Genomic DNA, 12,828 nt, shown 5'->3' with positions numbered 1-12,828 from the left:
TGTTGACTGACTAGCTCTTCATGCTACATCACATGACATCCTTCGAGGCAGCGCTGCAGGTCTTGGCTCACCACATGGCTTGTAGATCCAAGCAGACGTGGAATTGATGTTGCTCTGCCGTCGCATGATGAGGAGGGGAACACACATAAAATCGAAATAATGAATATTAATAAAAGAAATTAGAAACCACTTCTATCAACCTTTTGTTGTCCGTTCCCATCTACCGCCTTCAAAACAGGAAGGAAGTGGTGAAGTAGTAAAGCTAGCCTCTTGCTCCATTTGATTGGTCGCCTGGGCCAAGTATGACATTGACAAAAATATATTATATATACTTTTGGTGGATGGTCTAAAAACTGCAAGAGAAACGTGACTAGCAAGAGAGGAGCGCACTACCTATCAGGACTTTATCCCTTGAAACCAGCAGCCATCGAGTAAACACCAGCAGTAAACCAGCAATTAAATGATGCACATTTAGCTTCTACATGTTCCATTTTTAATTAATTTTTTTGTGATTCTTCTGATCTCTCCCATCTCAGTCGCGTGCCTTCCTGGCTGAGCACTACCGTGAACACAACATCGAGCTGCTGCGTCTGTTGAATCGGTTGGGCCAACCGCTGCCGTCCTGGCTCCGCCAAGAACTCCAGAGCACCAGCTGGAGCTGAGGCCAGACGCTCACACACACACACACACACACACACGGACGGACAAGCATAACACACCACGGAGATGCCGGGACTGGAGTCTGGATCATACTGGACTACCTGAACTGAATGGACAGCAGTCAAAGAGCTACAGGGTTTTAGCTGCTGCTCCTGAAGGCCAGTCCGACATGAGATGGTTCTTTAAGTGTCTCCCTGATGGAGACGGATCCCAGAGGACTCTCCCTGAGGCAGAGGACTCCAGAGGTATGGGGGTCAAGCAGACACGAGAACAGATCAGACAGCCTTTATGTGAGGATGGACAGCGTGAGGACGTGGAGTCTATGAGTTCAGGACAAACGCGCACACACACACACACATACATGTCTCATCTGTCACAACGTTGATTGTAAAGCAGTTGTATATGTTGGGTTTGAGGACCTGCAGCAGGTCCTGGTCCACACACGGCTACCTGCTGATTACTGGAGCCAGACACGTTCGGATGGGTACGTCCTGGAATGATGACTGCTCAGTGTAAATATCATGCGTTTAGAGACACAGGTCCGGTCCAGGCTCTGGTCCAGACCCCTCACTAACATCCCGTCAGTGAGCAGCTCTGTCTAGGTCACTTTATATTGAAGATCTCTAACTTTGAACTCGGCGAGTTCTCTTCTGTGTTTGGACCAATCAAGAGAGGCGGCGACAAAGCGCTGAGCAACAGTCAAGCTGGAGGACTTTAATCTCGCAGAGGTCCAGGTTTCACTTCAGCCCTTCAGCATTTGTGATGTAGGGCTTCACGTCTGTTGGGTGTCCAGTGTTTTACTTAATTTCATGGCTGAGGGCTTCGCCCCCGGTTGCTGAGGCTCATGGGAAGTGTAGTCTGAAGAGTCAGCTGACAGGGCAACAGTTAAATAAGTACAACTGTGAGCTCTGGGCGTTTTTAGCAATGAGGAGCATTATTGGTCCAAATGTCACGCGTCACAGATAAACAGTTAAGTTAAAGGGCTGTTAGTCGTTTAGTATCACACTTCCATAAAGACTGATTTTAAAACATGTTGAGATGTTCTTCCTGTCTGGTATATAGAGAGGCTAAGTCCTGCCCCTTCCTGTGCCCCCATGGGAGCTTATTTCACAATGAATATGGTCGTCGGGTCGTCAACAGAGAGACGGATCACTCTGTGATCCTGTTTGAATTCCACATGTTTGTCAGTCTAAAAGATAATTTCAAGAAAGTCTGTGTTGGTACCAGGATGTAACGTTGGGTCTCCTCCTTTCTCTTCCTGCTGATGAAACACATCAGCTAACATAACATTACATTAGTGATGGAATGTAGCTACGTTAGCTCGCTAGCTAGCAAGACAAGATAACGTCCGTGTTGGTGAGGTACGTTGTGTGAGACCAGAGATGTAGTTCACTGATGGTTTCACACTAAACTAAATGATACGACGGCAAACCTACGACACTCTGAGACTTTTTGGACTTGAAACCTTATCTTTTATGTTAACAAACAAATATGTGGAATTCATGGGGCAATTAAAACAGGATCAAAGTATTATTTGTCTTTCTGTTGATTGTTTTTTCTGAAATAATGTCCCGCACAGGAAGGGGCGGGACTTAGCCTCTACAAGTTAGTCAAACTCCAGGTTTCCTGTTAATAGATGACCACCAATGACATACTCTCATTCACCGTGACATTAAAAATGAAATATTGTATTTCTATGGCGGTACCAGTATTATTTGGTCTTTTTTTATTTTTTATTTATTCTGTCATCAATCTGAATGTGTTTGCACTGTTTGAATAGCGACTCACAGTGAAGCAGCTACACAGTGATCCTGACATGGAGATCAGGCTCAGTCCTGGACCAGACCTGTTGTAAAACCTGGTGTGAGACTGAGAGGAGGATGAGCACCTCGGTCAGTCAGAGAAAAGAGCAAACAACACACATGATTAACACACACTCACAGTCTTGTGTCCATGTGAAGACCCTGGAGTGTCCGAGACGGGGGAGCAGACGGAGACCAATCAGAAGCTGCTGTCTTGTTGTTTTCTGTTTGTTTTGTATAAATGTAAAAGGCCAACACTGTATCATCTCTTATAAATACATAGAGACGTTGGAAACTATGCGGAAACGTCTCCTTTGTTTACCTCACTCATCCTCCTGTCACGTCGTTAGAAGGGTTCTGAGAAGTGAAGCCGATGCTAAAGTGCCTCAACCTTTCATTCATTGCAAAATAGTCTGAACCTAACCTAGCGTGCAGGCACCAAAGATTCTGAACTGAAATGACGCCAACATTTTTGGGAAAATTCCTGAACTTGAATCCATAGATGGGTAGATAGAATTTTTTTTCGTGACTATTTCAGAAACTGCTGTGAGAGTGTTGCTTCGTCTGCACAGCTCCATCAACGGGAACGTGGAGTTATGGTGTTTGTGTGTTTCCGTCTGTGGAGCAGCACAGTGATGGTGTCTCCATCTCGTCTCTACTGCGGTTTGGTTGCTTGATGCATGAAACAACGTCTGAAGAAGACTGAACCAAGGGAACGTTCCGAGGATTAAAGGCTTGATTATGCTTCCGCGTAGTGATAACGCAACGGCAACGCAACGGCCACGCAGTTGCTTGGAGACCGTGATGGTTCTGCGTTGGGTTTACGTGTCGAAATGCAATTCAATGCCACACCGGTAAAGGGCGCTATGTTTTTTGTAAAGACTGACCGACCGACCGAGACTCTTGACGTATATCGTTGTTAGCCTCGTTATAGCGTATTTGTTTACTTTCCGGCTTTAAACGTCCACAATTTTTCAGAACTTGGTGTTTTATTTCTTTGTGCAAAAGCGACAAGGTGCAAACAATAAAACGAGGTGAAAACAATAAAAGTAGCCTTTTAAAAGTTTAAATGGCGGTGTTTATGAGTGGAAACCGGATAGCGGTCTCCAGCGGATGTAGTTAGCGGACCAATCACAGCCGATGCCGCTGCGTTGGTGTTGCGTTGGTGTTGCGTTGCTGTTGCGTCGCCTCGACGCGCGTCGAGGATTTTTGGGAGGCACACGTCAGGCCCTTGCGTTGACGTAAGGGGGGTCCGCAAGGACGCAAGGGGTCCGCAAGCCCCCTTGCGTTGTCGACGCGGAAGCATAATCCAGCCTTAACACTCCAGAATGACCACACACTAATACTTTGTGCTTTTAATCCATGTGGGGTCATTGTACAGAGGCACACGCACACAGCTGCTCCAAAGTCTTAAAGGGGCCCTATTGTGAAAAATCGACTTTTCCATGCTTTTCAACCCTAAAATGATGGGTCCCTGGGGTGTCAATAAGTCCCCACAGTATCAGAAAAGACCACCATCTCCCTGTTTCACTTTCTCAGTTTGAAACAAATCCTCCCGATAAACGAACGGTTTGCAGAATGTCCACTAAATGACGTCAGCACCGAATTTTCCTGTGCCTTAGGCTATGTTCACACCGCAGTTACAAGTGACCTGAATCTGATTTTTTCGCTCATATGTGACCCATATCTGATTTGCTTTTGACAATGTGAACAGCACAAGTCGCATTGAATCTGACATTTTCTAATCAGATTCAGGCCACATTTAAATGTGGTACTGAATCGGATACGTATCGGATTTTTTTGAATGCGACCGCAGTCTGAACAGCCAGGTCGCATTTAATGCGACTTTGACGTCATTCTGACCCGCGCTGCACTGTTTTGTAAATGAATGACAAATAAAGTTGATTGAAAAGCGGGCGGGAGCCAAAACAAACATGGAGGACAGCAGCGAAGCAAATTTGCCGGCTGCCGCCACACACTGTTTTTAGCATGAAGCCATACAGTCCCACGTTACCGGTTGCCGTTGCCATGTTCGCTTCCGTAAACACCGCTGTGGCGTGATGTCATCAATGATCAACTGCGCATGCGGGTCACTTCAGGAGCGTCAGCTGTTCACACAGCAATCCGTAGACAGGCCGCATTTAAAGAGGTAATGTGAACAGCCAAACAAAAAATCGGATTTGAGCCATAAATCGGAATTGTGCATTAAGACCTGCGGTGTGAACGTAGCCTTATATGGGTCATCTCGGCTCATTGGAATCGCTCCACCTGTGTGGTCCCGCCCACATAATCCCCATACCTGTTGGCTGTCAGTGTGATGTACATACAAACCAGTGAACCAAAATGCCAAAATCAACGGAAAGCGAGTTGGCAGTCCAATTGCTGATATTTACTGGCGTCGTCGGAGCATCTACGATGGAAATGTGCGCACACGCGTCCGTAAATGTGTGTTTGTGTGTGAGACGCACTTCACCGACAGGAGCTCTGACAACATGGGTCGGTACAGCTCAGGATATGCCTCTAACCTGGGGCTAAAGTTTGGATCATTACCGACAGTCCGAGAGCCAACAACAGACACTGAAGCGGTAAGTTACTAAATATTATGTAATATGCCGTGTTACTGTTTACCGTTGCTTTCTTAGCATTGGTGTGTTAGCATTGGCGTGTTGCGCTAAAGTTAGCATTGGCGTGTTGCGTTAAAAGCTTCCATTGTATTGATATTGAGGACCGTTAACGTTACGTAGTACTACGGGGCCCAAACCTGTAAAATAACGCTAGACATCAGTTTGCTTGGGAACGTTTTGTAGCTTGAATGCGGCAGCAAGAGCAGCTGATCTGTTTGTTTATACACGCCGATGCAAAGACGACGTCACCAAACGTTTGTTTTTGCACCGCTAACGAAGGGATTTTACGAGCTATTGGTGAGTCACCACATCAGTTATAGTGAAGAAGTAACGTGTTCCACATTTCAGATGTAGTTGTAAACTCTGACTGTCTGTCTGACTGTCTGTCTGTCTGACTGTCTGTCTGCTTACAGAGCAGCAGCTCCCATCAGCGTCCCACACCGACCCACCACAGCAGCTGCTGTTGGCACTCACCTGTCTAGGACTCTACAGGCTCCTTACCCAAGTAAAGGTGTGTAGCCTGACATGTAGCCTACTTTATATCAGGTTTAACAGCAACTACTAGTAGTCGTGCAGATGTGTATTTCTATTATGTCATATCATGGGTTTCATTCCTCCATATGTAGCCGAGCTAAATTTAATTTAATTTTATTTTATTTTTGGTCATTTATTCACATAATTTTCTGTTGTGAACTTTCCCCAAAAGTGTCTCTTATTGTAAATAGGTTCCACTCTATTATTTTCCATTCCATACCTTTTTGTTTCCCTGGGGGGTGATTTGGCGTCGCACCTGTGTGACCAGCTTCAGTGAGCACTGACGCTCGGAGCTGGTAAGTCATGTTTAGGTCTCTCTCCCTTTATTCTTTTATAAACGTTTTGGTTGTCGCTCTTAAAGGAGTCATCACCTGGAAATCGCAATTTCTCTTGTTAAAACATGCATATCTGTGTTTGACCTCAGTTGAAACTTGCCTGAAAGGCTGGAGTTTGAAAGTGGCGCCGTTTTTTCGCTTCTGCTCTTTTTCCGAACAGGAATAGCACACAAGGGTGTGCATTCCTAAAGCACGAGATTTTGATTCTGCGCCTTCGGTGACGTCACCGTGGCGGCTACTTGCATAAGCCCACCCCTCTTTCACCACCCAACCCCGCCCCGTCCGCTACCTGAAATCGCCGAAGCGCCGCCATTATGTTTTGGAGTCTGCATGCAGGCAAGCCCCCCCGGCTCTGTCCTTCATGCGGCGAATCAACGCGCGCCTCATTACATATTATACAATGCACATCCGGACCAGTCAAAACCTCGCGCGATAAAATCGCGGTACGAAAAAGGGTCAGAACAAGCTCAATGTTTGATTAAATTTTTTTTTTTTTTTCTAATAAGTTTTACGAATTGATCCAAAGCGATCCAAGGGGGGCTGGATACGTATAAAACCAGGTGATGACTCCTTTAAAGTATTTTATAAGAATGCACACTGCCTTGTGACGTGCTGTGAAGCATGCGGGTTAAATTCCCGAACTTTCTGTTTGTTAAATTGTTGTAAAAACCGGACTTTTATATGTTAAATAGAGTGCCGAAGCGGAAGCAGGAAGTAACGGCGCCATGGGTCCTTTCGGAGCGAAAAAAATGAATGGTGTTCAATGGACGGAAAATAATTATTATCTGATCCCCCGGTCGTTATGCCTTGGATTACACAAATGTTGTTTATAGGCTTAAATTATAATTTTCCATGTCAAGAGTTTGACCGTTTATTGTGCAATTCTTCAGTTAAAATTCATTGAGAAAACACAATGATAAAGACTACATGTTGTGTCGCGTATGTGACGTCACGTCATCGCCCTTTTCCCTCCCCATCGGCGAAGTTGAGGCTCTCCACATGACCCGACTTATAGTGGTTCTCCCCCCTTTCGATACTTTTATTCTGCCCTTGGAAAAAAGCGGTGAAGTGGAGCAGAGAAACAGCCATCTCGGCGGACTTCGGACTCGGCGGGTGGTAACGTATATCATTCGCGACGAGAACAGCGAGGAGCTGTAGTTCACAAAGCGGCTCACACAAAACCTAACTTTATCAAAACTCTTCGCGCTTAATTGTCGTCTTCTTTGCGTGAAAAATTTTCTTTAAATATCACAAAGAACATATGTGAAATCCATGGCACAATTCAAACGGGACCAGAAAATAATTTGTATCTACCCATTGAATCGCATTGATATTTTTTTGCTTTTGAGGACCCATGTCCCGGAAATGGAGGGGCGGGACTTCACCACTCTATAGTGTGTGAATTAGCTTAATGCTAGCGGCAGTTATTACGGGGTTTCCTGGTCTCGTGAGTTTGCGCACGGGGCAAAAACTCTGCTGCGTGTCTGTGTGGACATCTTGTGTGCCGCTGTGTCATTAATATGAGTGTGCATTATTTATTTCTTTATTCTGTAGTGGAGAGAAATACTGTGGACTGTGTGTGACGCCCTTTTCTTTTTGTTTCCATCAAAAAAAGGTATGTCTGTTATGAGTTTTTTTGGCATAGGTTATTGTAGAAAAAATATAAAATGATATATAATATGAAATTAATATATATTTTTGTTATTTGCTGATGTATATATTTTATATACTGTTTTTTATTTAATTAATTTCTTTTACACTATTCTATGCTTTATTTACCATTATTATTATTATTTTATTTGTTATTATTTCCACATGTAAGCATAAATAATTGAATTCATGAGCTAGGGTGAGCACTGACGCTCGGAGCTGTGGAGAGAAATACTGTGGACTGTGTGTGACGCCCTTTTCTTTTTGTTTCCATCAAAAAAAAGGCAAATAAATCCTCCACGACTCAACTCCTGCGTGTGCCTCACTGCAAAGACACAACGCAGAACAGCTACTGTTACACATACAACTCTGTTACAGCTACCCAGGCTACTGTGTCCTGCAAGGACTTTGGTGTTGGCACAGCCATGGTTCCAGACCTGTTTCACAACCACTACAATAAGGAGACCATCACAGAGAGCTCGCCTGGACCCGGTAGAGGCAGAGGATACTTTGGAAGGCAGCTCTTCCTTGACTTCAGAAGAGCTTGATATGACCCTGCAGAGTCGGCCACAAACAGTTTGCGTTTGTGTTCTGAGATAACTGTGAACTTCAACTGCTGATTAATTTGACAATAAAGTCTTTACAGTAATTGTAAAATGTGTCATGGTTAATATTACTGAAGTAACGGTCAGGAAGACTGCATAATATGTTGCATAGAGGGATTTATTTTTTATAAAACACAATTGATAAACAAACATCAGACTGCTGTATTCCTCTTACGTGTGCACCATAACCACAGGGTGTCCGGAGTCTTAAAAAGTCTTAAATTCATTTTTCTAAATTTAAGGCCTTAAAAAGTCTTAAATTCGTCCAAAATGTCATATGTTTGTCTTAAATAAATAACTCAGAGGTCTTAAATTTGTCGGGGCAGGACTATTTTATTTTTTATTTTTCTCGCGGGACTTTTCGGGAAGGAGATGTAGAGAGGCTACTTTCTTGCTAGCTGCGTATATAAACGGATGTCTGCGCGCTTGCTAGCTAGTCTGCGACAATGGGTAAGTGCAAATTCAACGTCAGTTGGCTGGAAGACGTCCGTTTCCGAGGTTGGCTGGCGTCCGTTGCCAACCCAGAAGAGGCCAGATGCATTCCGTGCAAAACTACTTTCAAGCTCGGCACCATGGGGATTAAGGCTGTCGCCAGCCATATGCAGAGCAAAAAACACAAAACCTCTGCCAGGAGCCACACACAGACCCCAGCCATTTCCACGTTTTGCATCTCTGCCCAGACAACGGTCCGCGCTGCTAGCACTGACCTGAGGGCAGCATTTGGTGCGACACCAACACTGAAAGCGGAGGTGTTGTGGATTCTAAAAGCAGTGGTCAAGCACCAGTCCTACAACTCGAATGAGGGGATAGGAGATCTCTTCGGTTTGATGTTCCCTGACTCTCAAATCGCGAGCACCTTTACTGTTGGAAAGGACAAAACGGCGTATATAACTCGCTTCGGACTAGCGCCTTTCATCCGAAACGAGCTAATCTGCAGCGTCAACAAGGCTGACGCTGCAGATTAGTCACAAACAACCCGTTGTTTGTGACTCGCATTTTCTGTCTATTTTTACGTCGAATTCACCTCCGTGTGAAATGGACTTATGCAAACTTCACATAACACTTTACAAGACTGCCCTTGCACTGGTTTCACCCAGGGATATATGGTTTCCCTGTCTTTGTTGTAGCTGCATTTCCGTGCGTTCACACCAAACGTGACATTTGTCGCCCGTTCGCGTTGTCGCCGAAGTTATGTCGCGCCACAAATCATAATCTCGCTGTGCAAGTTTTGTCGAATTTGTCACGCCACAACAAGATAACCACCATTGCCTTGTCGTATTTTGTGGAAGAGGGAGAGACGTCGGAGGACCGACGCAGTCTATTCATAATATTGTAATGACCACGGAAGAGGCAGTGAATGAAGTATTGATTAGACATATTTATTAGATGGAACTACCTAATAAACCGTTGGAACGCACAAGACCGGAAACCATAGCAACGCCGGTAAACAAACCCCGAGAAGCCCAATCCCTATGAGAGCCCCCCGCGCTACGGCCATCCGGAGGCGCACAGAGCTTTTGGCCGTGATATTATACTGTATATACAATTATATTATATACTATTATATATATATATATATATAGAGCTCCGGGAGTCGCAAACGCCAACAATCACTTTCTCCTTCATGCTGCAGTTCACCTCGGACTGCACTGCACTGAGTTGGCCGGTTGAACGCTGATTGGCTGTTACGTTACACATGTCACTCAGTGGCCACGTTGTTGAACGCTGATTGGCTGTCATCACGCGAAATTCGCGTCAAAGTTGAAATATTTCAACTCGAGCGAATTTGTCGCGCCACAAATCCTCGTGAACGCGCTCGCCTGTGCACGTCGAAAGTGTGGCGCCGCGCGACAAATCAAAACTTGTCACTGGTTTTCTATCGCGAAAAATTCACCCGATACGCGTCTCTACGTTCACTTTGTATGGGATCTTGTCGCCCCGTCGCGTTTGGTGTGAACGCATGTACGGGTCGCGCTCTCCTCCATATCTCCTGCTGTTCTGACCTGATTGTTTCTTGTTGGTGCGCGTGCCCTTAACCGGCATCCGCGTCCCAGTTTGATTGACATGATCAAACAGCCCGCCCTTCCCCCTGATGACAGCCCTCACTGCTGTCTCCGCACACAGCTATTTGATAAATGCCAGATTATAAAACACGCATTTCCAAAAAAAATCGAGTCTGACTGTCAATAATACTATACGGTATAATGTGGCTGTATGATGAATATAAAGTGCTTGTAGCTTTGAGTGTTATGTGTATGTGTGTGTGTGTGTGTGTGTGTGTGTGTGTGTGTGTGTGTGTGTGTGTGTGTGTGTGTGTGTGTGTGTATTTTGTATACTTCTTGGTCGGAAACATGCTGTTAAACTGCACTTGTACTTACAGTTTTTGAACCAGAGAGCACTGAGTATCACTTTGTGTTCAATAAACAGACAAAAAGTAAACTTGAATGAGTCTCATTGAGTGACACACATGCTATGCTTGGGTTGTAATACAGCGGGATCCCCCCCCACCATCGCTGGTTTTAGGTCTTAAATTTCATTCAAGGTGGTATTAAAAAGGTCTTAAAAAGTCTTAAATTTGACTTGCTGAAACCTGCAGATACCCTGAACCAGCTGTATATTTCATGCGTTTTGGAGAGAGAACATTCAGACAGACAGTTCCAACCAGGATGTCCCACCATGCAAGCCTCTTCCTCCTCTTCCTCCTCCAGCTGCTGCATCCGTCTTCTTACCTAGTGTGAATCATGATCATCGTCATGTTATATGAATAATAATCTCAACAGACAACTTGGTGTAACAGACAGTAACATTACCTGTGGTGTCTCCATGCAGCAGACGTGTTCAGTGTCTGAAGGCCCACATGGTCACCTAGATGAATATAGTACAGAATTTGAGCATTTCAACAACACATCTTGTTAATATGGTAACCTGACTGACTTTGCTGACAAGCTGAGGTAAACCTCATGTTTGAATTTTGTAACAGTAAGTTTGGCACGTAATGTTGAGATGGAGCAAATCACGTTTATAAAACACAGCACACAGCCTATAATTCACAATTCAGCACATAATTGTGGAGGACGACATGATACTGACCAAATCCCGTTCCTTGTATATCTTTATGTGTGTAGGATCAAGTTTTTAATCCCGTTAATGTGATGTAAACAAACTGCCCGCATACAGGACGCTGTTTTCATCGGGTTTTCATCCGGACCGTTTAAATATAATGTTCCCCATTTGGAAAACATGCAACTGTGAATTGTCAACAACACGGCACTACTAACGATATTAATTGTTGCCGAAATAGCTCACAGATACGTTACTTATAGAGCGAAGAACGCAACATTAGCGTCATTGTGGCTAGCGCTAGCTACGCTAACACACATCTAGTTACCGTCCAAAACGTTACACAGACATGTTAACTAACCATTCAGAAACGTCCTGCTGCATCCGCGGCGTAGAACTTCTACAGGAGCTGGTCCTGGTTCTGGGTCGGAGTCCGGTTCGAAGCGGTACGGCTGGACAGCTGTTAAGGTGCGTGTCCACAGGCAGCGGTGTTTCCCCGCGTCCCATTCGGCTTGTTCGGGATGGTCTTGACTTGACTTGACTTATCACGCCGACGAGAGCTGCAGGTGTCTGAGGGGGCGGGCTCTAAAAGAGACGGCAGCCAAACGCCGTCAATATATATATATATATATATATATATAACATATCCTCTTTGGTTCACACACACACACACACACATACATATATACATAAATACATACATACACACACACACACACACACACACACGCAAGGCAACCTGTGGAAGGGCTTTTTTTTCCAGTATATTTGTATTATCAGTCTATGTTTGTATTAACCAGACCTCACATATAATAGGCCTACTCACAACACAATGCACGGAACTTTAGATCAAGCCATGAGATCAATGCGACCAAAATAAAAAGTATAATTTCACCACAAGGTGGCCGCCGAGTGCGGACCTGAACACACGTCATTGAACTTTTAACCAATGAGAACCATTCCACTGTAGCGGAGGTGTGGACAAGCCGGTTGCAGCCGTCGTAGACCGCGCTGCCGTGCGCTGCAAGAAGCGGCTCTTAAAAACTTGTTCCCGCGATGTTTTGGGTCACGTAATATGGTCGCGACCCTGTGACGTCTTTGCAGTCGGCTGCTAAAGGTACAGGGCGCGTTTGGGATCGCATGCATTTGCGCCGATGCATGCACGAGACTTGAGAGGATCCGCCGGAACTCGTCATAAACACGCCAAGTTCCCAAGTTCCCAAGTTAATTTAAACTTTATTAATAATTGTATACATAACAAAAACTATCGCGCCAGGGGAAACTTCACGGACTTTGCACAAAGAATATGGCCTGCCCAGTGGCGCTGGCTTTCTTCGTCGCTGATGAACTCGAGCCGAGGCATTTGAAGTCCCGTTGTTGACGGAGGCTGAGGAATTTTCTCACGTGGGAAATACCACGTGATAATTCTAACCAACTAGGGCAACGTTGAGGGGAGTGTCTTATGTCCGCACTTATTTCAGACCATCTGCAGAGAAAAGCATGCGAAGGGAGGTACCTGGAGATACCGCGAGTTTTAAAGTCATGTGACATGTCGCAA

At 45.0% G+C, this 12,828-nt stretch overlaps 1 protein-coding gene and 1 long non-coding RNA gene across 3 annotated transcripts in view; both read left to right on the top strand.

The window, feature by feature from the left end:
- ndst2a (N-deacetylase/N-sulfotransferase (heparan glucosaminyl) 2a) overlaps nt 1–2,757 on the top strand; it is a 45,992-nt gene extending 43,235 nt beyond the window's left edge. The window contains exon 15 of the mRNA XM_084021608.1: nt 537–2,757. Coding sequence (XP_083877734.1) covers nt 537–662 — 126 coding nt within the window. The 3' untranslated portion in view covers nt 663–2,757. The remainder of the gene's footprint in view (nt 1–536) is intronic.
- Nucleotides 2,758–4,491: 1,734 nt separating this feature from the next.
- LOC311020918 lies at nt 4,492–7,568 on the top strand. Of its 2 annotated transcripts, XR_014597954.1 has the most exons (4): nt 4,492–5,047; nt 5,500–5,597; nt 5,812–5,916; nt 7,510–7,568. It is a non-coding gene; the product is annotated as an uncharacterized lncRNA (long non-coding RNA). The 2 variants fall into 2 exon arrangements; XR_014597955.1 differs by having other exon boundaries at nt 5,500–5,916.
- Nucleotides 7,569–12,828: the final 5,260 nt, after the last annotated feature.

This window comes from Eutrigla gurnardus, assembly GCF_963514095.1.
Source record: "Eutrigla gurnardus genome assembly, chromosome: 11".
NCBI classification, from domain to species: Eukaryota; Metazoa; Chordata; class Actinopteri; order Perciformes; family Triglidae; genus Eutrigla; species Eutrigla gurnardus.
This window is presented reverse-complemented; position numbering and strand designations above follow the sequence as displayed.